Here is a 27463-nt window from a genome sequence, read left to right as displayed (position 1 = left end):
ATTTATTAAAAAATGGATGTGACACATCTTCTCAACACCACCCCCCCCCCCCAGTTACTTACCTTGTACCGTAGCCGGTAGTTTCTCAAGCCACCCTTAATCCTGTCTTAATGCCAAATTAAGGTTTCAAACACAAGATAGAACATCCAAAGAACAGCTCCAATTTTGTTTCTATGAATCCTCAGGAGACACAAAATGGTGATTCAAAACAGAGCTTTTTTTACAACCAAAAGAAAAGGCTGCGACGCGGCATTCAGCACATACGTCCCAACCGGACTACCAATCTTGCGGGCCCAATCCGGGCTGGCGCCCCCAGGGGAGACCAATTGGGTTATCCCCGTGGCTCTCCTGAGGGTTATTATGGTTTCCCACCTCCTTGAGGAAAATTCAGCCCCTTATAGCTTATGCGAGAATGAAATTAATGTCACAAAGGTAAAATCCATACCACCAAAATTGCTGGATCTTTGTTGGCAGCTTTTTCTAGGTCAGCAGTGAGCAAAATCTAGGCCTGTGGCACTAGGCTGCAAACTATCTGTAGTATCAAGAGGTTTTAGGTTAACTCAATAAATAAAACTATTGTGAATAATTTCTTCAACTCAGTTGTGTTTTGATGGAAGATTAGACCTATTTACTCTGAGATCTGCTTTATGAGCAGCATCTGATGGTGTTATGTGACTGGCTCTTTGTTACTGCTGCTGAGCTGCATTCATTTACAATGCCACAAAGAAGATAAAAGAAATTGCAGCTTCTAATCATATAATTTGTCCTCCTGGTTTTGTTAAGATAATAGATTGAAATCGTTTTGTTCGGTGTATGGTGATGCTCCATATAGCAGGACAGATCCATTTTCTGAGTTGAGGGAGCATTCTGGTAATTTGTATATTTATTCAGCAAGGAAGAGATGGAAGTGCTCAACAACCATTTCATTTCAACTTTGATCTCAGTTACTGCATCAAAGTTCATATCAGGTTATGATAAAAATCCAACAGTATATTGTTCTTGAGTGCTAATCACAGGGGGCTGAATTACGTGCTTTACGTGCTTCACGACACTGGAAATGCAAATCGCGATCACGTGGAGAATCGCAGGTAATCCAAATAAACACAAAATTTACACCCGCTGCCGATCCAACCACATGCTCTGGTCCTTCGCTGAAGGCAATATAGATGTTTGCGCACCTCGCTGGTGGATCTATGCCAAATTTGCATGGATTTCAATATCATTGCTTGGGCAGAGTACGCACCTCTTAGGTGGAAGTGTTAAGGGCGCAAATTAGTGCAAGTATTGACAAGTGGGGCCTGGGAGCCATATTTGTGCAGGAGAAGTGGGAGGCTAAATATACATTAAAAACCCCGTGAAGATTGTCGGGCTTGCCTGGGCCGAGGGCAGTAACAGGGAACATTGTGGTACCACGTCCGCCTTGGGATTGGGGTGTCCTGACTCAGACCTCCATTGCTACAGTCTGTCTTTTAAATGCACCTTTACGGACTCCTGGCTGTTCACTCAGTCTGTGACCTTTGAATATTCAGAAGGCCTCTGGTCATCAGGGAACCGGAGCACCCGGTGGAAACCCACGCACACATGGGGAGAACCCACCCAGGTCACCCCTCTGGACATCCTCATACCCCAGCAGTGTCATCAAGGGGATGGGTGTGGCCAAGCTCAATCAGGGACCCGCCAGGTGTTGGCACTCCTCAGTAGCATAGTGGTTAGCACTGTGGCTTCACAGCACCAGGGTCCCAGGTTCGATTCCCGGCTTGGGTCACTGTCTGTGTGGAGTCTGCACTTTCTCCCCGTGTCTGCGCGGGTTTCCTCCGGGTGCTCCGTTTCCTCCCACAAGTCCCGAAAGAGGTGCTTATGGGGTGAATTGGACGTTCTGATTTCTCCCTCAGTGTACTCGAACAGGCGCCGGAATGTGGCGACTAGGGGCTTTTCACAGTAACTTCATTGATGTAAGCCTACTTGTGACAATAAAGATTATTATTATTAAGTGCTGCCCCACTGCAGAGGAAGCAGGGGGTCAGCAGAGCTCACCTCAACCAGAGGATACCTGCACCGTGACTTTTGGAGCTCTCCCTGATTATCTGCCCCTCTCAGGGCAGAGGGCTCACCAGTTACCCGACCCCTCTGGATCACCAGCTGTCTCTTTCTGTTGAGGCTGGTAGCACTGACAGCCTCCGCCACTGCCTCCCAGGTGCTGTTCAGGAGGGCAGGGTTGTGTCTGTGTCCCACCCTGGAGAAGAGAGTGTCCCTCCTCCCCTCACTGACATGGAGCTGAGGGTCCACCTCAGACTCCCGGCCTCGGGGAGCGGAGGTCTTCTGTGAGCTATCTTCTTGGCTGCAGTGAGTGTGTGGTATGTGGAATGCTTAAAAACAGCTCCACCGCCCAGGCTCTTGGCGCTAACTCCAGCCCCAGTGGCTAGAACGTCCGGGCATTGTTCTGAATTCACACCAGTAGTGTGCTGGCCCATTTGCACGTTCTGACTTGCTTTCTGAATAGCACCCTAACGGGAACGCGAATCACACACCATTCAGTCCCTTGCGGCAATACTTAGGACGGGATTCTCCATCAGCTGATGCTGAAATCAGGAAAAGCAATTGAGTGGAGAATTTGTCGTGAGGCCATAATCGAGGCCAGCACCGGATGCCTGCCAAAATGGCGTGCAGTGGTGTCAATGCGTTCTGCTCTGCACGTACAGTAAATGCTGCCCACATATCATTAGCAGGCCTGAGCCGGTATTCTCTGGAGCCTCCGCGATGCTCCACCTCAGCCAGGAGAAATTACCAACGGCGGCTTTCACTTGTGGCTTTAAAAATCAGGAAGCAAGTTGCCGTGGCCAATGAGGGACAGAGAGGAGATAGGACATGCGCGACCGTGGGCTGCTAGACCGGCCACTGGCAGAGCTACCTGGGGTGGGGAGAGGGGAACGTGCCAGGCCCGGGGGGGGGGGGATGGTGGGGGATGACCAGGACATGGGTCTTGGGGTTCAGGGTGACCCCCACGAGACCGGGGCGCCTAAGCATGGACTGAAATTGCCGGGGTTGCAAGGCAGTCATCTTGCTGCGCACCCCACTCACAACCCACTCTCCACTCCACCAGCTACCGCCACCACCCCACCCCCCCCAAACCAGTCGCCACCACCGGCAGGCAGCATGTGGCCCACCCAAGGGCAACACCCTCAGTAATCTCTGCAGGAGGGTGCCAGATGGGTGCCAGACCGGTACCCCTGGCAGCAGGGATGGGGCCATGGCAGAGGTCTCCATGGTGCTGGGCACCGGCGGTGCCAGGGGTGCAGAGGGCAGAGTGCCAGGGGGAATGGCTGGGGGTGGGGGTGGGGATGGGGAAGGAGGAGGGGGGGGAACTTGCAGATCTCCAGTGCAGGCTGGGGCCACCTTGTAACCCATTGGACCTGGTTGGCATGGGTGTTTGTACCATGCTGAGATGTCTGACTTTCACCCCCTGCAGACAATGGACTTCGGAATCCAAACAGGAATGGTAGCCTTCATCCTAGTCGCCGCAGCCCTGAGGGATGCACTGAGGCTGTACAGACTAGAGCTACTCGATTGAGGCACTGCAGCAGGGGAGCCTACCCCAGATAACAGGAGCCAGCCAGTGAGAATGGGGAGCTGGCTGCCCAACAGGCTGAGGAGGAGATTGAAAGGTGGCACCGCCTCAGGCCTTGTGTGCACCAGCAGCCCCTGTCTTTCAAGGACCTGCTGGACCGGGCATGCCGTCGAAGACTCCGGCTGAGCAGGGGGACAGTGCGACGTATCTGTCAGATCTGGCACACATAGCACCGTAAGGGTATGGGGAGGACACCCGCTCCCAATGGCCGTCAAGGTGACAGTCGCCCTGAACCTTTACGCCATGGGGTCCTTCCAGGCATCAAGTTGGGATCTGTACAGAATCGCACAAATGCGCAGGTGCATTCGCACCGTCATGGAACCCCTGTATGCTTGGTAAAAGAAATTGTGAGATAAAAGAAATTGCAGCTTCTAATCATATAATTTATCTTCCTGGTTTTGTTATGATAATAGATTTTGTTCGGTTATGGTGATGCTCCAGATAGCAGGATAGACTCCATTTTCTGAGTTGAGGGAGCATTCTGGTTAATTTGTATATTTACTCTGCAAGGTAGAGATGGAAGTGCTCAACAACAGACTTATTTCAACTTTGACCTCAGTGACTGCATCAAAGTTCTCATCAGGTTAAGGGGAGGGGGAAGAGACAGGAGGGTGTGGGGTGGAAAGGGGTGGAGGGCGGGGCATCTGAGCGATGAGCGCTGGCTGAACTAGGGTCGTTAGACCCCTGCCCTCTGCCCAACCCCCCCTTCTGCCCACAGCGCTCCCTCTGCAGCCAGCCCAGTCCATTCCTCACACCTGTCTGGCAGAGCACAGAGGCTGGTTGAAATGTTGTGAACAGGTGTTTATTGTGCAACGGTGAACATATATAAATAATAATAATCTTTTACTGTCACAAGTATGAAGTTACTGTGAAAAGCCCCTAGTCGGCACATTCCGGCGCCTGTTCGGGTAAGCTGGTACGGGAATTGAACCTGCGCTGCTGGCCTTGTTCTGCATCACAAACCAGCTGTCTAACCCACTGAGCTAAACCAGCTCCTGTGCCACTGAGCTAAACCTGTATACATATATATAGGTTCATGCCCTCACCCCTATTGCTATACTGTGTGCTGCACTCATGTCAAACTAACTGATGTCTACCTTTCTGGCCTTACTGGCTCTAACGTTATTTCTAGGTGAATCCCCAGGAGAGTACATCAGGAGTGGAGGCGGTCTGCTGTGATTCTCGCCCTGTTACCTGGGTCCCCTTTGGTGGCCGTCCTCTGCGACGACTGGGCCAGGATGGATCCAGCTGCTGCTTGGGTGTCCAAGGTGGCGTGGTGCCGCCCTGTTCTGCCTGCTGCCCATCAGATGCGCCAGGGACAGGAAGAGTGGTGTGGTGGGGGGGTCTGAGGCGCTGTGCTGTTCTGGCACCTCCCCTGCGAGAGTCACCGGCATGGACCCCATTAGCTCCTCCTCCCTCGGGGTCACCGATGGCCCCCATACGAGTACAGAGTAGCCCGCCTCTCCTCTCTGATGTCCAACAGGGTCTCCAGCTCGGCATCTGCGGTGCCACTCTCTGCGCTGCCATCTTGTTGGCTGGGATGAGTGCGTGTGGGGAGTGCTTATATGCGGCTGCAGCTTGTCACTTCGCAAGTGTCAATCCCGACGAATGCGACACTGTTTTTCATTGGAATTGATCGTGTTCCATGTGAGCTGGTGCTGGCCCGTGAATGGCTGATGAATTGTTGCGGGTGGGTGGCAATTTTGCTGTCACAGAAGTCCACCAATTCAGTCTCGGCGTCAACACTTAGGGCGTCAGCCAAGGTTCCCGAGGCGGCATGCCCTCGTCGGCAGCGGGATTCTCCGTTCCTGCCATCTTCCAATGGGCTTTCCCATTTTTGCCACCCCACGCCGTTGGGTAAACCGTGGGTGCCCTGCCAGCGCAGCGGGGAATCCCGCCATATGAGAATTAAGCCCTTAGTTTCTGAAATGGTGAATCCCGTCCTTAGTCTCCTAAAGGGAGTATCCTTCTTAGGAAAGAAGACTCCGCTGCTCCTTTGTTCTTACAGATTTTCAGACAATACAGGAGTGTTCATTGTGACCATTTCTTTATGAATCCCAGAATCTATATCCTCCCTGATTTCCTTCACCGTCAATTTATCTCCTCAGGTTAACGAGCATCAGTGTGGTGAATACTTGCCACAGCATCCGAGTCAGGTGTAACAAGGGCAAGGTGCAAAGGGAACTTGCCTGTATTGTTCTAATAGTGTGTCTTAATCCCAACAGGAGAAACTTCAAAATAACGTAATTGGGAAATTTCTGTTTCTGTCATTAGAATGTGGAATTTTGCTCTACACACTGGATTTGAAGCTGAGGCTATAAATGAATGAAAAGAGAATTAGATTGTGAAAAGAGAATGTTAAAGGAAATGGGGATTGTGAATTTGAAGCAGGTGGCTCACTTGGGAAAGGATCAATAGTGCAGACTTAACCGTGTAAGTGAACTGTTACTGAACTGTACGAATATACGAATTTAGCAATATCCCCATGACAAGCTTAGTGTCTGTGCAAAATGGGTTGAACTTTACACGGATATTAAAGTTATGTTGTGTAAATCTCAAACTGACTGCAAAGCAAATTGGAGCAAGATTCCTTCCATGGCGTCTCGCTCTGCTTTTTTCTGCAGTCATGTTGGACTCCGACTCCAGGGCCTGAATTCTCTAGCCGTTCACTGGTGGCATTCTCTGATCCCACCGGCAGCGCACCCTCGCACCCTCACCCGCTGGTTTCCTGGTGGCATGTTGTGGCTTCAATGGGAATTTCCATTGACAACGGCAGGAGCAGAGAATTCCACTACCAGCGAACAGCGCTCTGCCTCCCACCACCGAGAAACACGCGGCAGGGAAGCCAGAGAATCCTGCCCCACAGCAGATTTGGACTCCATTAATACTGCAGTTACGGGGTGGTGCAATGTTTACTTCAGCTGCGCACAGAGACCGTGCAGCCTTTGAACTATCTTGGGTATTTCATAATTATTTTGAGCTCTGGATCTTGGTGGTATTGAACAAAGAACAATACAGCACAGGAAAAGGCCCTTCGGCCCTCCAAGCCTTTACCGGTCATGATACCAACCTTTGCCAAAACCCTCAGCACTTCCTTGTGCTGGATCCCTCTATACCCATCCTATCCATGTGTTTATCAAGATGCCTTTTGGACGCCGCTAATGTATCTGCTTCCACAACCTCCCCTGGCAATGCGTTCCAGGCACTCGCCACCCTCTGTGTAAAAAAACCTGCCTCGCACATCTCCTCTAAACTTTGCCCCACGGACCTTAAACCTACGGCCCCTGGTGACTGACCCCTTCACTCTGGGAAAGAGTGTCTGCCCACCCACTCTATCCATGCCCCTCATAATCTTGTAGACCTCTATCAGGTTACCTCTCAACTTCCGTCTTTCTAATGAAAACAGTCCGAGTCTATTCAGCCTCTCCACATAGCTAACACCCTCCAGAATAGGCAACAGCCTGGTAAACCTGAACTGCACCGTCTCGTAAGCCTCCACATCCTTCTGGTAGTGTGGCGACCAGAATTGTGCGCAATATTACAAGTGCAGCCTTACCAAGGTTCTATACAACTGTAGCATGACTTGCCAGTTTTTATACTCGATGCCCCGTTGAATGAAGGCAAGCATTCCGTATTGGTACTGGTACAGTGTTGAATTTGTACCAAAATAGTGTTCCGCACTCATTTTACTTTGTATCCTATCCAGTATGTCCAGATTTCAGTCGGTAATGCTATCCTCAGTATAGATTAACTAAGACAAAGAAGACAAAGTGTGATCCATGGTGTCCAAAATGAAATCTAGCTTCATACATAGGATCTGTATTTCCTGTGCTTTGTTTTTCATCATTTATGGCTCGGTATCAAGAGCTAGGAATCCAGGTCACCACAGTGAAGTGTTCTTGCAATCCATCTTGGCCTGCTCTACTAAATGATGGCTTAAACTCCAAATTGTTGTGTTATATTTATGTTGACTGCCATGGGGAAAATGTCCCAAGCAGTTCGCCTGGGCTGTGTAGTAGGTATTGTTTATAGATGCGTATTTATTGTATTCCGTTTTCTCTGAATTTGATTAAACTCACAACTTTTGTATAGGATTTAAAATATGATGGGCGTGATTCTCCATTTGCTGGTGCCGAAATCGCGAAACGCGATTTGGTGGAGAATAGGTTCCAACGCCAAAATCTCAGCGGGTGCCGATTTGATGTTAAATCGCGATTCTCCATCACCTCGACAGCGACGTCAATGAGTACCGGAACGCATGCACAGTAAACACTGTTTACATATCAATAGCGGACACGACCCGGTATTCTCTGGGGCCTCTGCGATTCTCCTCCTCATATGGGCCGAGTTCCCAACGGCGCGGTTCACTTGTGCTTTTAAAAATCGTGAAACCGGTGTTTTGGCTGATGAGGGAGAGAGAGAGGGAGGAGGTAGGACCCGGAAAGGAGCGACTGTTGACTGCCTGGCTTGACACTGGCCGGGGTGGGGGTGGCCCTATCAGGGACTCGTGACGGCCTTCCAGCTTCCGCTTCCCACTGTTGCTGGTATTCACCAAACAGCAGACACTACAGGACTGCTAGCAGGCTTTCAGGTCAGGGGAGTGGTCCCTAGTTCAAAGGCGCTCTGTGCCTGATTTGAGTGACCCAACGTCAGGGAGGAGAGACCCCACCCACTACAACGCCCCTGTGAGCCTGTCCTCCCCACCCCACTTTTCCCCTCACCTCAGCGTCCATTACTCATCTGTGGCCTAAGATCCAGTGGTGATCTTAGGCCTCAGCTGGCTGGAGTACCAACAGCTTGCAGTGACTTCCTACTAGTGGCTGTCATCCAATAAAGCTTCTGGCCGAAGATTGACAGGCTGCTCTTGGCATGCAGAAATTCCACCTCTAGGTACATTGATAGCTGGGAACACCCACCACTGACCAGTTAAGTGCTTGAGTGGCACTTAATTCAACGGGCCTTCCATAAAAGAGGAGATACTGGATTCTCACGTCCTCTCCAGCTGACGGACAAGACCCCCCGTCAGCTCCGTTTAATACCACCCTATGTGGCTGATGTGATTGATTCAAGATAACGAGGCAATGCTTTGATTTATACAAGTCTAAATTTTAATTTTTTATTTGTTTACTCTGGTGTGATTCTTGGGCCACAGAAAGTAACAATCAATACCTAATTACAGTTTTGTCGTTCTGATGGTTTTGAATGAGTGAATGAACAGTGAAGAAGTATAACCTGTGACTGGAAGAAGAAATGTTTGAGTTTGAAAAACAAATGAGACATTGCAATGAAGGGTGAGTCCGGAATAGTTGGAAGGTTGCTAAGCATGAGTATTAACTCAACTTATGATTGATAGGGGCGGCACGGTGGCGCAGTGGTTAGCACTGCTGCCTATGGCACTGAGGACACGGTTCGATCCCGGCCCCAGGCCACTGTCTGTGTGGAGTTTGCACATTCTCACCGTGACTGCGTGGGTTTCACCCACACAACCCAAAGATGTGCAGGTTCGGTGGATTAGCCACGCTCAATTGGCCCTTAATTGGAAAATAAAAATTGGATACTCTAACAAAAATTTTAAATGATTAGCGGATAGAAGCATAGCATTCCTACAGTGCAGAATCTCATCGATTCTACACCAATTCTCTGAAAGAACATCCCATCTAGCCCCCCCCCCCCCATATGCCCGTAATCCCAACTAACCTGCACATCTTTGGACTGTGTGAGGAAACTGGAGCACCCAGAGGAAACTCAGACTAGGTGCAAACTCCACACAGTCACCCAAGGCCGGAATTCAACCTAGGTCCCTGGCGCTGTGAGGCAGCAGTGCTAACCACTCTGCCACCATGTCATTCATCTGGTTGAGCAACAGATGACTGCAGGTAGAATGTACTGTGTGATTGGCTAACTGATATTTGTACAAATTACAAGAATGCATGAATAATAAATCAGCAGATGGGAATCACGGTCTCAAACATGGCATGTTCTTCAGATAACATTTTATAACATCTGGAAGACAAAAGAAAGTAGACAGATATCTTAGTGTCATGAACAATGATTAAGAAAGGCTGGAAAAGAGAAAGTATCTGGGTCGGGAGGTGCGGTGAATTCTTCGTGAAATTTAAATATTGGCTGGCTACACTCTCAACACAAAGATAACTTTGTCAACTGCAGGCTGGCTGGTAATTTTCAAAATTTAAAGGGCAGGAGTATTAAATTCCTTGACAGTTCCACGGGAGCTCATCCACTTCCTACAGAAATCCATGTCTACTCTTAAAAATCTGAGAGGGTACACAACCTACAGGTATTTCACTACTTATCTGTAAATTGAGGAAGTTGAGGAGTGTAATATAGAGTAACGTCCATCAATACTGTGAAATGTGTGCTTTACTGGTATGCACAAACCTGTCAGCAATAAAGGATAAAATTATTTTTAAAATGCATGTCTAAACAACTGAGTCTGATTCAACAGAAATGAACCAGAATTTTGTTTGAAGACACAGTACATGGTGATCCAACACTATAGTGTTGTGAGATTCTCTTTCTATAGATTAATATAAGGCTGGAAAATGGAATGAAACACAAGATTATTCAAATTAAAATGTGTTAAACATTAGATAAACTGGAAACCATATGTGACGGTTTAAAATTGAATCATACAATCATAGAATTTACAGTGCAGAAGGAGGCCATTCAGCCCATCGAGTCTGCACTGGCCCTTGGAAAGAGCACCCCATGCCTCCACCTCACCCCCGGAACCCAGTAACCCCACCCAACCTTTTTTGGACACGAAGGTCAATTTATCATTGCCAATCCGCCAAATCAAAATAATAATTTCAGCCTGAATTTGTGTCCCAGAAGGGCCTTAGACATTTGGACATCAAAGGTTCAGGGAAATAACATCATTTTAGATATTTGAGTAAAAGGTCTGAAACAACTGGAGATAAAGTACCCCTTTGGAGAAGTAAGGTACTCCCTTGGAGAAGTAAGGTACTCCTTTGGAGAAGTAAGGTACTCCTTTGGAGAAGTAAGATATCCTTTTTGAAAGATGAGATACCCTTTTGGTGAGATGAAGTACCATTTTGAAAGGTATGATACTATATTAGAGAGGTATGGTACTCTTTTGGATTATGCATAGAAAGCTGTCAAGTTGTTCAAATCTCCTGTCCTTGAAATTTTGAAAAATATCAGTCAGCCTGCAGTTGAAAAAAGCAATGCTTGCAATTTCACCAGATGTTTGTTGACATAAGCCTGGGTGCTATCAACAGAGTACTATTTCCACTTACTCATTCCATAACATATCATTATAGTGGGGGGGTCTGTAAGTTATAATTTGATTTACAGCTCCAATTGGCTACGAAGAGATCAGCTGTCTTTCATGTGGTGCTGTGAAGACAGATGTTTATTTGTTATGGGATTAGGTACTTGAAAGAAATGTTTCTCTTTATATGGGATTTAAATGTACTGAATGGGCTTTAATAAGTGAGTTTTTCATCTCACCATGGCTCTTGAGGTCTGCCCATGATGATTACAGGGTGAACTGGTCTAGGGGAAAGGGTGGTGGTTGGGTACCTGAGTTGACACTAAGTTGGTATAGGGCCATAAAAGGCCATGAGGGTGGGGATATGGGTTGGCTCAAATTTGTACAGGGGCTGTAAAGGGAATGAGTGCCAGGCATTGGTTGGCCCGAGTTGGCTTTGGGGCTATAAAGTGCCATGGGGATCAGTGAGGGTTATAAGTTGGCATGACTTGGCACTAAGTTAAGGGACTTTGTAGAAGGGCATAGGTTGGTATGAAGGATATGAGGGTCCAAGGGGGAAAAGGTTGGCATGGAGGATATGAAAGGCCATGAGGTAGTTAGAGGGGCATAGCCTGACTTTGAGGGTCTGATGTGCCATGAGCAGTGGATTGGTTGAATAAACTTGTATGAGGAGGCTCATGGAGGCTAATGGTGCTATATGTGGGGGGATGGGTCTTGAGGACTGGTTTAATTTTAGTGCATTTTTTTTAACAACTAGGAAGAAATCTCAGAGGACCAAAGCAGGCCTTTTAACCAGTCCACCTTAGTATCCGGTAGCCCCTGTGGCTGCGTTCAAACTATTTGTGGGAACACCGGGTCTGTCTCTAGTTAGCATCTGTCCCTTCCACTACCCCACAAACAAAAATCTATCCAAGAGGGAATAAATCGGGTATTTTCAGGTGCGTGATTTTTTTACGCAAGAAACTTCCTTAATTTCCCTTGGTACCGTCGTCTTCGCTTATGGACTGAATCCTGTCCTTGGCTGAGTTAGGGAAGGTAGGATTTCAGAAGTCTTTGGGCAGATGTTGACAATGGAGCAGGCATTGTTGGTGGAATTAAAGAGGGAGTGAGAGGGTGAACTGGGCTTGGTCCTTGAGGGAGGAGTGTGAAGAAAGGCTCTTTACAGGGTCAACGCCTCCTCCTCATGTGCAAGGTTAAGCCTTATCCAGTTCAAGGTGATGCACAAGGCCCTCCTGACCAGGGCACGTATCAGTAGATTCTTCTCGGGGGTGGAGGATAGGTGTGAGCAGTGTTCTAGAGGGTGGCAAAAATCACATGCGCATGTTTTGGTCTTTCCCTAAGCTTGTTAGGTTCTGGGTCTCCTTTTTTAATCCAATGTCAGACATTTGGGGCATTCAGCTGGAGCTGAGCCGTGCCCATCAATGGTCATGTTTGGAGTTCCGGACTTACCGAAGCTGCGCACGAGGACGAGGGCAGATGTACTAGCCTTTGTCTCGATATTAGCCTGGAGGCGGGTTCTGCTTGGGTGGAGGTCCCTGGTGCCGCCTAAGGGATTGGCGTGGCTAGGAAACCCTTTGGAATTTTTGCCTGGGGAAGATCAAGTGTTTTTTTTAAATATAAATTTAGTGTACCCAATTCATTTTTTCCAATTAAGGGACAATTTAGTATGGCCAATCCACCTAGCCTGCAAATATTTGGGTTGTGGGGGTGAAACCCACACAAACATGGGGTGAATGTGCAAACTCCACACGGATAGTGGCCCAGAGCCGGGTTCGAACCTGGGACCTCGGCGCCGTGAGGCAACAGAGCTAACCCACTGCGCCACTGTGCTGCCACGGGAAGATCAAGTATAGCAGAAGGGGGTCAGTGGAAGGGTTCTATTCATGAGGAAGCATTTAATCTCCTTTTTCAGGGGTCTGCTTACCATCAACTGTGGGAGGTGGGGTGGTTTGTCTCTGTATTTTGTTTATTTTCAGGTGATTTTTTACGCAAGGAACTTCCTTCATTTCTCTTATGGCTTTTTTCTCTCCTAAGTGAGGGGGAAGAGAGAGGGGCTGTGTGGGATTGGCCAGTTGTTGTATTGTTGTTTGTGTATCTGAAAAATGTAGTCTGAATAAAAATATATATTTTTAAAAACACATTCTGGCCCCGCTCCAGCCCTGCCAAAAGTCAATGTACTCACGGTGAGCAGGCCACATGTCCCGCAGCAGGTCCAGAATGTCACAGCCTATATTTCTAATGGTGCTTTATGATTGTTCAGGAATGATTGTTTAATAAAGGCGGAGGGAGTCAGGCGAGTAACCCAAAGAAGGCGTTTTTTTATAATGTGTACTGTTTACAAAAGGGCCCGGTTGAATCTCACATGATCCTCTCTCCGTCAGTCAACTCCTATCTGGCTAACCTCAGATACAACATGGTATCAGCCCCATTGTTAGTGAGAGAGGTCCTACTACTCAGGCCACACAGGGGAAAACAATCAACCCAGCCCCGTGCGTTCCGTACAGGTTATTACATAGAACATAGAACAAAGAACAATACAGCGCAGTACAGGCCCTTCGGCCCACGATGTTGCACCGAAACAAAAGCCATCTAACCTACACTATGCCATTATCATCCATATGTTTATCCAATAAACTTTTAAATGCCCTCAATGTTGGCGAGTTCACTACTGTAGCAGGTAGGGCATTCCACGGCCTCACTACTCTTTGCGTAAAGAACCTACCTCTGACCTCTGTCCTATATCTATTACCCCTCAGTTTAAAGTTATGTCCCCTCGTGCCAGCCATATCCATCCGCGGGAGAAGGCTCTCACTGTCCACCCTATCCAATTCATTTCTCTTATGGCTTTTTTCTCTCCTAAGTGAGGGGGAAGAGAGAGGGGCTGTGTGGGATTGGCCAGTTGTTGTATTGTTGTTTGTGTATCTGAAAAATGTAGTCTACAGAATGTAAAGTCAGTAGATTAAGGTTAAAGGAAGTGACATTGTAAAGGCAATGAAGCATTTTGATTAAAATGCTGTCAAGACTTATATTGGTCCTAATTTCAGTTGTTAAGATGCATAAATGCACAGTGAACATGGTTCAGCCATCTCATTACATGACCATTGTTCATGTACATTTCACCATGTGCAGAGAACATTGTCTATAAGGTTGTTTGTTTTGCCCGATGCCTTTTTTGATCGAGGTAGTCACCTTGACTAAAAAGTTAATAAGTCTTTCTTTCTGAAATGCAGACAGATAACATAGCAGCTGACATAGAAGTGTCACTGCACCTGAGCAAATGTGCACGTAAAATATCACTTCTTGCCCTTTTGGTCAAGATCAAGTGTCATTTCAAGCTCAAGATGAGGTCAGCTTGGATCCTGTATGCCTCTATTGTGGAGACCATGAATTGGATTCAATTTGAGTTGAATTGTTTTTTGGAGCAGGCAAGGAGAAGAAATAGGGGCTTGCCCTGTCTACTCTGTACATTGGCATGGTAACTATAGGAACGGAGTTTTAAAAAATGTATAAATGTGACTGACTTTAAAGTCAAAGTAATTATGTAATGCAGTAGTTTGTAGGAAGTGGTTACGACCAGACTGTCACTTTCGGACACAAGTTAGTTATATATGTCAACTATTATTACATGGCGCATCTTAGTCCCTGAAATAATTTACCTCACTGAAAATGTATACCCAAAATTCACAAAATAAAGATAACTGCAACTCTGTTTGGAAACTGAATATACCAGTCTTCCACTTATCTTCTAAGTCCCTCTTTTATTTAGAGTTCAACTTTGTTGCAAAATAATTTTTGGAGGGAATGGCGCATGCAGATACTGCCTACATTGAACATTAAGGATGTGTTTATTCGATCTGAATGTTCTGCCACAAAATGGCTATTGGATTATGTGCGAGGCCTTCCAGCTGCTCTTCACTCTTTGACAACAAAAGAAGGTTTTGCGTGTGTGGAAATCAAATTGCAGCCTGCACTCTGCATTTAATTTCTGGTTAATTGATCATGAACGCAAGTGGTTTATCATTTTTGTACTTTTGCGAGCGCTAATTAAAAGTAATATGTGATTTCAGATTCCAGTGAATGCCACCAATGCTCTTGCTTTTGCTCACCAACTGATGACCTACACAGGAGCTGCAGCTAACTTCGCAGACATGATGGATGTTATTTTTGTGGCTCGCATGATTCAGAAGTTAATCATCTTTGTGGATCGAGTTAAAGATGTAATGTATCAAAATTTGGATGTGGATCGTACATTCAAGCCATTTCATGCACCTACGCTTCCTTATTCTTGGCTGAAACCCTACTATATTAACATTTTGTTTTTAGTAATAAGGATTAAATTATGAGTTTTTATTTTTTTTTAAATATTTCATCCATTGTTACAATGTTGACTGTTAATTATATCAATGCTGAACTAGAACATCATGGATAAGAAAGCTATTTCAGATCTGAGGACTATTCATTTAGCATTCAGCATAAAGCCGACATTGTGCATCAGACGCCTGTACAGAAATTGCTCTCCATTGAAAGCAGTGGTAATGAAAATCGGACAATTTCTGTAGCACAGCCAATCCCCAATCCTAGTCTTACAGCTGAGTAGTAAGGTGAAAATCGGTCCGGAAAGTAATGACAAAGTTATTGCCTGAGCTAATTTTAAGAAATCTTATTCTTGCAATTGAGGAAATCCGCTCTTCCCTGATAGTTTGTCCATTCACAAAGAACATGCATTATTTTACCACCGTATCTGGCGGTTTCATAAATATTTCTTGAGTTTTGGCTCAATTTCACATCTCAACGCAGTGACTTTTTTATGGGAAGCTGAACTTCCTAACAATCCTAAATTTATTTATTTTGGTCATTTAGTCCTGGCTTTATTGTTTGCTTTGAAATTATGCTGCAGAATTGTTTTTTTCCTTGCATTTTCTATCCTTTCCGCCTCTATAAAGGTTCTTCATAATGCTGATGTTAGTGAGCAGTCTTATTTGTATGTGGACTGTTCGCCAATGCCACTTTTAGGTGACAGTAATGGTTGACAATTGTTGCTAACTTTTGGTTGGTTCAATTGGCTCTGTTTTATAACCTTTGCTCTAGAGACGCCAGGTATCTTTATGATACCGCCACGAGGTTCAAGTTCAAGTAATGATCAATAACTCAACACACCAATTAGTAAGATTCAAATCAATACACATTTATTATACACTGTAAATCGCTACTCATGCATAAACTCTACTTTCTAGGCTATTTCTATCACTAACAGGCCTATACTTAGCTTCGGACTGGCCCACCAGGTCAGGGGAACAAATGGCCTTTTGTTCAGTTCCTAAGTCTGCAGGATTCAAAAGCTGATATGGACTGTAGCTAGGAGCACCTATCTCGTAGCGAGCGTTGACTTGAGACTTACTTGTTTGGAGGCCGCTGGACAGTTCACTCTCAGGGGTTGCTTCGCGTTGCTGAGTGACCCTGTCAAGAAGGACGATTTGAACTTGGGGGCTTTGCTTTATAGTCCCCAGGGGCTTCTCGCCCTACGGGGCGGACCCCATACCTGGTTACAAGTGATTGGACTACTTTCTGATCACTTGGATTGATTTCTCCAATGCTGGAGCGGTTCCTTGATCGCTAGGCGGTCCTAAGTGTCCATTGGCCTTCCTTTGTCTTGGCTCCTGCTGACGCCGAGGAGTCTGGCTTTGTTTTGTTTACCTTAACTGTTGCCATTGTGCCCGGGAATCACACATTACTATGTAGATGGCTGCTACATTACTATGCAGATGGCTGCTGGTTTCGATGCTGTCTGGTTGATTTGCAGGTTCCAAAATACATGATTTCTGTATTTGCTAGTCTTTGCCTGTGTTGGCTGAACTTCCCTTCAGCCTTTGCGGTTCTCCATTTTAAGTCGGGCGGTGGCCAACTCAGCTGGCTGCACTCCCTCCTTGTGACCCTAACGCGAAGCGTGAAGGGTCACATAACTGCATTGTCTTCATTCCCTGACCCGGCGAGCACTCCTCTATGGCCACTACACTGACTATAACTATGCAAGAACAATGTTAACTAACATTCTAAGTGGCGCTATGTCAAAACAGGGACATGCATTACAAAATTTAAAAAAACGGTACCTCTAATTGTCCTCAATAAACTACACTTAAACATTCAATCATATTAACTTCTTAAACAATACACAAAATCATGGCAGCATTATTCACATTTTTCCTGGCTTGGCAGTCAAGCTCAGGATTGTACAATCGCTCATGAAACACATTTCTTTATTCACAAAAGGAACGCAAACGAATGTACTTTATTATAGATCGCGGGGGTCTGGTCATAACCGAAAATAGGGATCTTATCCTATATACCGGGGTGCGAGCGCGGTAGGCTCTCCTTCGCCATTTCCTCAGGCGAATAGTCTGCACGATGCAGCAGAGTATCGCCAATACTAGTAGGGATTCTATTAAGTAGGACAGGGAGTACCAGGTTATAAACCTGTCACACCAAGATGGTGTGGTGTAGCTTGTGACTGGGCTCTGTGTGCTATGGGGAAGTGAATCATTAACGGCTGGGGGGGAGGGGGGCGGAGGGGGGAGGTTGGGGTCAGAGGGTTCGTGTTTGCGGGCAACCAAATGTTCATTAGGGTGATGAGCAACACGGAGGGTGTCCTCATGGTTCTTATTTCTCTTCTCTTCTCTTCGCTGGAGCTTCTGGAGTTCTGTGGGATCAAGCATAGTGTCTGTTACTATCTTGGTTTAATATCTCGTCTGTTAGTATGTCTGTCCTTCAGTGCCAATTCTCCCTTTACAATTTGTCACCATGTGTGACTCCCTCATTTTTTTTTTAAAAACCAAATATTCAGGACAAGACACACTTAAAAATACTGAAACAGCGTGAGCCGTCTCGCAGGCTGTGCGATTTACCATCCAAATGTTTGAGGATGTAAAAAGCATATGGTTGGCAACCTAAGGGTTGCCTGAAAACAAACCAAAACTTTTTGAAACAAAAGTGACGAAATGAGGTGCGTATGGGCCGCGACGGGTAAGAAGTGGATGGAATCCCCGGGTAGGACGGCGACCAATGCCGTGTGTGCTCTACCCGAGCGTAGCTGACCAGAGGGGGGTTCCTCAGGCAGGGCGGAGACCAATGCCGGTGGTCGTCGTGGGGACTGCCTCTCGTGATTACCTTCGAATCAGGAGAGCAGTTATGATTGTTGTATGCCGACAGACTAGTTCCTCTGAACTATTGTCTGGGACAAACTTGTACCTTTAAACGCCAGTGGGCATTAAAAGAGTGGTGGCGTGGGGCCAAGAAAACTTTTAAATTCACAAACAATATTTTACATGTACATGAAATGAACAAACATACAACAAACATGGTGCAAGTTCCACCAGACATCGTAAATCACATTTGGACTGGGGTGTAACTAGCAAATGGAGGGAGTGCAGCGTGACCGAAGAAGAGAGGAAGGAGGAACAAAACAAAAATGAAGTGGCCTTGCTGAGGTAACGCTGCAATGAAAAGAGGTGGGTAAGCGCTCCCAGTTTGCATGGGGCAGCTGGGACCTTGTAGCTGCTGTGGGTGGTGTTCTCTTTCATATCTGGGGGCCAGTCTAGCTGGTGGGGGTCTCCTGCAATCTCGGGCGAAGTGTCCTGACTGCCCACAGTTGTAACATGACCCCTGGGGCACATAAGGTGGAGCAGGCTCTCTGGTGCATTGTTCCCTTGGGTATGGTTCCCTGGGTGGGGGGTCGGGACTGTTGGTATCTTTGCTGGTTCGGGGAATTGGTGGGCTGACTCTGTGGCTGTTTCAGGGGGGGCTTGACATTCTCGTGCGTGATGTCCTAACTGTCCACAATTGTAGCATTCCTGGGATTTAGGCTGCTGTGGGCTATTTCCCTCATTTACCCATGCGGGGTTCTGGTGCGTCCTAACTGGATGCCTGTCTGCCTGCTCTTCCTGCTGTTCCTCGGGTTTCCTAACTGCGGGTTTGTTTTGTACAGACTGCTCCCAGGCGCGGGACAATCTTTTAAAAACCTATTTCTCATTGTGGGTTTCCTCTGAGGGGTCATAATTCGTACAGGCTTTTTGTCCTGCCTTTGTGGCATGGGAGATAAGGGTCTGGGTCCATTTGGCCATACCGTCTTGGGACAAATGGGCACGGTCTAAATTGCCGAAAACTGCTGTGAAATGAATCCACAGGCGTCCAGCAAACGCTGTGGGGTGTTCTGTCTTTTTCTGCCTGCACTTATTCAGGCATTCTACGGGGTCACCTCTGTTCTAGCCGATCACATCTAGGATCGCTGTATGCATTTCTACAAGGGTGTCTCCTCCTACATTCTGTGGGTCAGGAAGGGCTGCTACAACCAAAGGGTCTAAACTCAAAATTGTGAGCTTTACTTGCTCTCGCTCATCCAGGCCGTACATGGTAGCCTGCTGTTTTACTCTGGCAAAGAAGTGGTGGGGGTCTGAGGTGGGGAGGAACGGTTTGATTTCATCACACGCGTCCCGTAATTGGGTCACTGTTAAGGGGGTGGTGTACAGAAATTCCGTGTTGTCCGATATGGCTGTGCAGTGGGTGGTGACTGGGTTCATTGGAGCCTGAACTATCTCCTCTGTGGGGGGTTGGGGCGCTTTTCGCTTCTGGGGCTTTCCCTGCGCACATGTTCCCTGAACATATCTCTGCGCTGTCTCACTCAATTCTTCCGAATCAGGGCCGTCTTCCTCATCTAACTGTGATCCAAAGGTTTCCTGGAATCCTTTTTGAACTGAAAGCAGAGATTGCAGTTCTGCAATCTGCTTCCGGCACTTTGCGTGGTTTAATGAGCTTTGTCTTTGCTCCGTGGTGGTAGTATGGAATGCTCTTAACGCTGCCTTCAGGTCACTACACTGCCTCTGCAATGCCTCTACCTGCTTCTCTGTTTCCTCTCGTACCAGGACTGCACGTTGCGTGTCCTGATAGGCCTTTTCGTACTGGGATTGGAATCTGCTTCGGTGCGCCAGACAAGACTGGTGTGCCGTCTTGGCATCATCCACCTCTCCATCCTTTGCTGCTAACTTCCTTCTTAATTCTAGGTTTTCTTTCTCTATCTCACCCACATCGATCTTACTCATTCGATGCATCTCTTCTATCTCTTTACGGAGCGTCCGAACGACCTCCTCTGTGCCTCGCAATTGTGCCAAACAGGACACGATTGCCATCGGCTTGTGAGTTTTTCCCAAGCTTTTCTTATGGATTTCGCTCAGGTTCTCCCACCAAGTATGTCCTATACTCCCGGGAATTGTTTCCTCATTTTACAAAATTCGCTCCAAAGGGGCCATCCTTTTCCTTTGAGGTACTTTCTGATTTACTCTTCCCAAACGGGACACTGTGCGACTCTACTGCTGGTCGCTGTGACCACAAATTCTTCGGGGTTCATGAGGCGTTGCATTGCTTGCATTGCCATCTTTCCTCTCTAAATGCTTCTCTTGAAATTTGGAACAAGGGATATTAAGGTGGTGCTGTAATTACGGGTACGGCTTTCGCTATTTTCCGGAATACAAACTCCCGACAGTTTTGTCGCAACAAAAATCTATCAGTATTACTTTATCGCCCTGTTCGTTACACATGCATTAACACACTTCCGAATTATGAGGATTGATCAGAACTGCTTGAACACTTGTGGTTTTCCTGTTCCCAATTGGATTTCTAATTCAAATTTTGGGTTCTCCCGGAGTGGTTAAGCCACTTCTAGATCGGGTCCCATCAGGATGTCGCCAGTAGTATGTTGCTAACTTTTGGTTGGTTCAATTGGCTCTGTTTTATAACCTTTGTTCTAGAGTCGCCAGGTATCTTTATGATACCGCCACGAGGTTCAAGTTCAAGTAATGATCAATAACTCAACACACCAATTAGTAAGATTCAAATCAATACACATTTATTATACACAGTCAATCGCTACTCATGCTTATACTTAGCTTCGGACTGGCCCACCAGGTCAGGGGAACAAATGGCCTTTCGTTCAGGTCCTGAGTCTGCAGGATTCAAAAGCTGATATGGACTGGTAGCTAGGAGCGCCTATCTCGTAGCGAGCGTTGACTTGAGACTTACTTGTTTGGAGGCCGCTGGACAGTTCACTCTCAGGGGTTGCTTCGCGTTGCTGAGTGACCCTGTCAAGAAGGACGATTTGAACTTGGGGGCTTTGCTTTATAGTCCCCAGGGGCTTCCCGCCCTTCGGGGCAGACCTCATACCTGGTTCCAAGTGATTGGACTACTTTCTGATCACTTGGATCGATTTCTCCAATGCTGGAGCGGTTCCCTGATCGCTAGGCGGTCCTAAGTGTCCGTTGGCCTTCCTTTGTCTTGGCTCCTGCTGGCGCCGAGGAGTCTGGCTTGGTTTTGTTTACCTTAACTGTTGCCATTGTGCCTGGGAATCACACATTACTATGTAGATGGCTGCTACATTACTATGCAGATGGCTGCTGGTTTCGATGCTGTCTGGTTGTTTTGCAGGTTCCAAAATACATGATTTCTGTATTTGCTAGTCTTTGCCTGTGTTGGCTGAATTTCCCTTCAGCCTTTGCTGTTCTCCATTTTAAGTCGGGAGGTGGCCAACTCAGGTGGCTACACAATGCTCAGGGTCCAATTTGATGAGAGCAGTGTACAGTTTAAAATCAATTTCTTTGGATTTGTACTCTCTCATATACATTAGCACCAAAACCATCTCTGTGGATTATTATAAACAGATATGCACTCAATTCAGTGTTTTACCTAAAATTTAAACAGTAGTGTTTGCCTGTTTTTCTGAGCATCTCAAGTGATGTAAAGGGAAACTTGAGGCACTTCAGAAAAACCCTGTTCCATGCCCACAGCAAATTAATCGAGGGACTCCTGCGTAATTATGCAGTTGACACACTTTGTTTAGATAATAATTATTAGCTTGTAACACTCCACACTGGGCTCAAGTACTTTGTGTGAAAATTAGAGGGAAGCATTTTGGAACCAGATTTCCGCAAATATTGTGATAAGCTGATTATTAATATATCCCCCGGCCGATACCAGATGTTACCTATAGTCTGTCACCTATTACTGTCTGAATAATGATATTAAACCCTGGTAAAGTCAAGCCTTCGGTCACTTTAAATTGTTTCTATTAAATAGGTCTGACTCTCTTGGTTAGCATCTCATTTCGTAGCTGGATTTTTGTTTCTGATCGTCCAGCATTAATTGAACAGAACATGGCTAGATAAACAGGAGGAATGGTGTGAATGTCATGTGGGGGGCATCTCTTATAGATAATCAGAAGAGCCACCATGTAGATTCAAACATTTCCCTTCATTAAAAAAAAACATTCCATTGTCAAACTTGACTTTTGGTCCCCTACAGAAAGCACCATAATGGAGGCAAATTGAAATGTTGACAAATGGATTCCTGAGAAAACCCTGAGCAGTGCACTGGGTCACAGAAGTGTGAGGAAGATTATTTCTAATATTTTCCAAAGGTTTAGGTCTCCTCCAATACTTAGAAAATCTACTTTTGATGTATGAATGGGAGAATGGCTTCTTTATGATCTATGTGTTTTAATTCACCTTAATTTATCCACAAATGCGGAACTTGTATGTTTGACATTAGCCTTCCCTACTCTATGCAAACAAAAGAGGAGATTGGCTTAAAGCTCAGTGTAGGATGTTTGGTTTGGACAAGTCATTAAACTCTTTTTACAAAAGTCAAAAACAGACATGTTAACCGTGGGGCATGGAGACACCATGCTTGAAACCAAATATTATATTGGCATTTCTTTTGGAAGATGAAATGATATTTGAAAAGAAAACATTATCTGAAATGTCACCTGCAGCTAGTATTTGGCAAACTAAAATGAGGTATTTTCCCTTTTCAAGTGCAACCATTTAACCAATAGGACCAGTTTTAAAAATCAATAGCTATTGTTATGAAGATTCTAATTTCACAATTCATGTGATTTAGTAATAAAACATTTTAGTTGAAAATTCGATTGTTAAATGTAAGTGAAGTCAAGGAAAACAATCTGGGTTTGTGAAAAGAGAACACAAAGCCTAGAGTGTTTGCAATTCAAAGGATTGCCTTTATTTATTTCATAAAGTCAAAATTAGAAGTGCTGAAGAGTCAGCAATGGGAAACCACTTTCTGAGCCTTGGTAGAGACACAATATCAACAGTTGTCTTCATTAAAAAATGTAAATTATTCACGTGTCCCAGGTCAAAGTAAGGTTTGAAAGCAGATCGTAAACAAAGGAAGATCTTAAAAGAAGGTTTAAGACATGGTAGGCGATCCCAGACACATGTCATTCTCCTCGTGTGCGATGTGGGAGCTCCTGTTAGACCGCTTGACGGCTCTAGTGCTGCGGATGGACTCACTTTGGAGCACCCGCGATGCTGAGGATGCCGTGGATAGCACGTGAAGCGAGTTGGTCACACCGCAGGTGAAAGGTACTGAGGGAGAGAGAAAATGGGTGACCAAAAGACAGAGCAAGAGTAGGAAGGCAGTGCAGGTGTCCCCTGCAGTCATCTGCCTGCAAAACAGATACACCGCTTTGGATACTGTTGAGGGAGATGGCTTACCAGGGGAAGGCAGCAGCAACCAGATTCATGGCACCGGGCCTGGCTCTGCTGCGCAGCAGGGCAGGAAGAAGACTGGCAGGGCAATAATGATAGTGGACTCAATCATAAGGGGAATAGACAGGCGGTTCTGCGGAGGAAATCAAGACTCCAGGATGGTATGTTGCCTCCCTGGTGCAAGGGTCAAGGATGTCTCGGAGCGGCTGCAGGACATTCTGAGGGGGGGGGGGGGGGGGAGCGGGGAGGGTGAACAGCCAGCTGTCGTGGTGCACATAGGCACCAACGATATAAGTAAAAAAAACGGGACGAGGTCCTACAAGCTGAATTCAGGGAGTTAGGAGTTAAACTAAAAAGTAGGACCTCAAAGGTAGTAATCTCAGGATTGCTACCAGTGCCATGAGCTAGCCAGAGTAGAAATGTCAGGATAGATAGGATGAATGCGTGGCTCGAGAGATGGTGCAAGTGGGAGGGATTCAAATTCCTGGGGCATGGGAACCGGTTCTGGGGAAGGTGGGACCAGTACAAACTGGATGGTCTGCACCTGGGCAGGACTGGAACTGCTGTCCGAGGGGGGTTGTTTGCGAGAGCTGTTGGGGAGGGTTTAAACTAATGTGGCAGGGGGATGGGAACCAATGCAGGAAGTCGGAAGGTAGTAAAACAGGGACAGAAACAAAAGGCAGTAAAGGGGAGTGTAAGGCAGAAAAGCCACAGTCAAAAATCAAAAAGGGCGACAGTACAAGGTACAGTGACTCAGGGGAGCTCAGTGAATAGGCCCAGTAAGACTAAAAGGAATCAAACGGGAAGTAAAAACATAAATGGTAAGCGACGCAGCAGGTTGTTACATGAAGATATGGGTTCAACGACAAGGAAAATTAAGGGAAAAGTTAAGAGGAAATATAACTTAGGAGAGGTTACTGATAGAGGTGTTAAGATTCAAAACCGAGATATAAAAGCCAACAAAAGCTTGGGGCAGGACGGTAGCATTGTGGATACCACAATTGCTTCACAGCTCCAGGGTCCCAGGTTCGATTCCAGCTTGGTTCACTGTCTGTGCGGAGTCTGCACATCCTCCCCGTGTGTGCGTGGGTTTCCTCCGGATGCTCCAGTTTCCTCCCACAATCCAAAGATGTGCAGGTTAGGTGGATTGGCCATGATAAATTGCCCTTCGTGTCCAAAATTGCCCTTAGAGTTGGATGGGGTTACTAGGTTATGGGGATAGGGTGGAGGTGCTGACCTTGGGTAGGGTGCTCTTTCCAAGAGCCGGTGCAGACCCGATGGGCCGAATGGCCTCCTTCTGCACTGTAAATTCTATGAATAAGTGTACTTTACCTGAATGCTTGTAGTATTCAGAATAAGAACAAAGAAAATTGCAGCACTGGAACAGGCCCTTCGGCCCACCCAGCCTGCGCCGATCCACATCCTTTATCTAAACCTGTCACCTATTTTCCAAGGATCTCCTTCCCTCTGTTCCCCACCCGTTTATATATCTGTCTAGATGGATCTTAAATGATGCTATTGTGCCCGCCTCTACCATCTGCCCTTGCAAAGCGTTCCAGGCACCCCCCACCCTCTACGTAAAAAACTTTCCACGCACATCTCCCTTAAACTTTCCCTCTCTCACCTTGAAATCGTGACCCCTTGTAATTGACATCCCCACTCTTGGAAAAAGCTTGTTGCTATCCACCCCGTGGATATAGCATACCTATATGCTATATCCATACCTCTCATAATTTTGTAGACCTCAATCAGGTCCCCCCTCAACCTCCGTCTTTCCAACGAAAACAATCCTAATCTACTCAACCTTTCTTCATAGCTAGCACCCTCCATAGCAGGCAACATCCTGGTGAACCTCCTCTGCACCCTCTCTAAAGCATCCACATCCTTCTGGTAATGTGGCGACCAGAACTGCATGCAGTATTCCAAATGTGGCCGAACCAAAGTCCTATACAACTGTAACATGACCCGCCGACTCTTGTACTCAATACCCCTTCCGATGAAGGCAAGCATGCTGTATGCTGTATACCCTATAAGGTAGATGAGTTGATGGCGCAAATCATCGTGAATGACTATGATTTAGTGGCCATTACTGAAACAAGGTTAAAGGATGGTCAAGACTGGGAGTTAAATATCCGAGGGTATCAAACTATTCGGCAGGACAGAGTGGATGGTAAGGGAGTTGGTGTAGCTCTGTTATTTAAGGATGACATCCGGGCAATAGTAAGGGATGATATCGGTGCTATGGAAGATAAGGTTGAATCCATTTGGTGGAAATCAGGAATAGTAAGGCGAAAAAGTCACTGATAGGAGTAGTCTGTAGGCCACCAAATAGTAACATTATGGTGGAGCAGGCAATAAACAAAGAAATAACTGATGCATGTAGAAATGGTACAGCAGTTATCATGGGGGATTTTAATCTACATGTCGATTGGTTTAACCAGGTCGGTCAAGGCAGCCTTGAGGAGGAGTTTATAGAATGTATCTGCGATAGTTTCCTAGAACAGTATGTAATGGAACCTATGAGGGAACAAGCGGTCCCAGATCTGATCCTGTGTAATGAGACAGGATTGATTAATGATCTCATTGTTAGGAATCCTCTCGGAAGGAGCGATCACAATATGGTGGAATTTAAAATACAGATGGAGGGTGATAAGGGAAAATCAAACACTAGTGTTTTGTACTTAAACAAAGGAGATTACAATGGGATGAGAGAAGAGCTAGCTAAGTTAGACTGGGAGCAAAGACTTTATGGTGAAACAGTTGAGGAACAGTGGAGAACATTCCAAGCAATTTTTCACAGTGCTCAGCAAAGGTTTATACCAACAAAAAGGAAGGACGGTCGAAAGTAGTAAAATCAACCGTGGATATCTAAGGAAATAAGGGAGAGTATCAAATTGAAGGAAAAAGCATACAAAGTGGCAAAGGTTAGTGGGAGACTAGAGGACTGGGAAATCTTTAGGGGGCAACAGAAAGCTACTAAAAAATCTATAAAGAAGAGTAAGATAGATTATGAGGGTAAACGTGCTCAGAATATAAAAACAGGTAGTAAAAGTTTCTACAAATATATAAAACAAAAAAAGAGTGGCTGAGGTAAATATTGGTCCTTTAGAGGATGAGAAGGGAGATTTAATAATGGGAGATGAGGAAATGGCTGAAAAACTGAACAGGTCTTTTGGGTTGGTCTTCACAGTGGAAGACACAAATAACATGCCAGTGACTGATAGAAATGAGGCTGTGACAGGTTGAGGACCTTGAGATGATTGTTATCATGAAGGAGGTAGTGATGGGCAAGCTAATGGGGCTAAAGGTAGACAAGTCTCCTGGCCCTGATTGAATGCATCCCAAAGTGCTAAAAGAGATGGCTAGGTAAATTGCAAATACACAAGTGATAATTTACCAAAATTCACTAGACTCTGGGGTGGTCCCGGCAGTTTGGAAATTAGCTAACGTGACACCACTGTTTAAAAAAGGAGGTCAGCAGAATGTGGGAATTATAGGCCAGTGAGCTTATCTTCAGTAGTAGGGAAGATGCTGGAATTTATCATCAAGGAAGAAATAGCGAGGCATCTGGATGGAAATTGTCCCATTGGGCAGACGCAGCATGGGTTCATAAAGGGCAGGTCGTGCCTAACTAATTTAGTGAAATGTTTTGAGGACATTACCAGTGCTGTAGATAACGGGGAGCCAATGGATGTGGTATATCTGGATTTCCAGAAAGCCTTTGACAAGGTGCCACACAAAAGGTTACTGCATAAGATAAAGATGCATGGCATTAAGGGTAAAGTAGTAGCATGGATAGAGGATTGGTTAATTAATAGAAAGCAAAGAGTGGGGATTAATGGGTGTTTCTCTGATTGGCAATCAGTAGCTAATGGTGTCCCTCAGGGATCAGTGTTGGGCCCACAATTGTTCACAATTTACATAGATGATTTGGAGTTGGGGACCAAGGGCAATGTGTCCAAGTTTGCAGACGACACTAAGATAAGTGGTGAAGCAAAAAGTACAGAGGATACTGGAAGTCTGCAGAGGGATTTGGAT

The 27463-nt window shown here is 46.1% G+C and overlaps 1 protein-coding gene across 1 annotated transcript in view; it reads left to right on the top strand.

The window, feature by feature from the left end:
- The window catches only part of adgra1b (adhesion G protein-coupled receptor A1b), an 827468-nt gene that overhangs the window by 520427 nt on the left and 279578 nt on the right, over positions 1-27463 (top strand). The window contains exon 10 of the mRNA XM_072479133.1: positions 14948-15097. Coding sequence (XP_072335234.1) covers positions 14948-15097 — 150 coding nt within the window. The remainder of the gene's footprint in view (positions 1-14947; positions 15098-27463) is intronic.

The sequence above is a fragment of the Scyliorhinus torazame genome, chromosome 16, assembly GCF_047496885.1.
Source record: "Scyliorhinus torazame isolate Kashiwa2021f chromosome 16, sScyTor2.1, whole genome shotgun sequence".
Classification (NCBI taxonomy): domain Eukaryota; kingdom Metazoa; phylum Chordata; class Chondrichthyes; order Carcharhiniformes; family Scyliorhinidae; genus Scyliorhinus; species Scyliorhinus torazame.
Note: the sequence above shows the minus strand (reverse complement) of the source record. Positions and strands in the feature narration are given on the sequence as shown.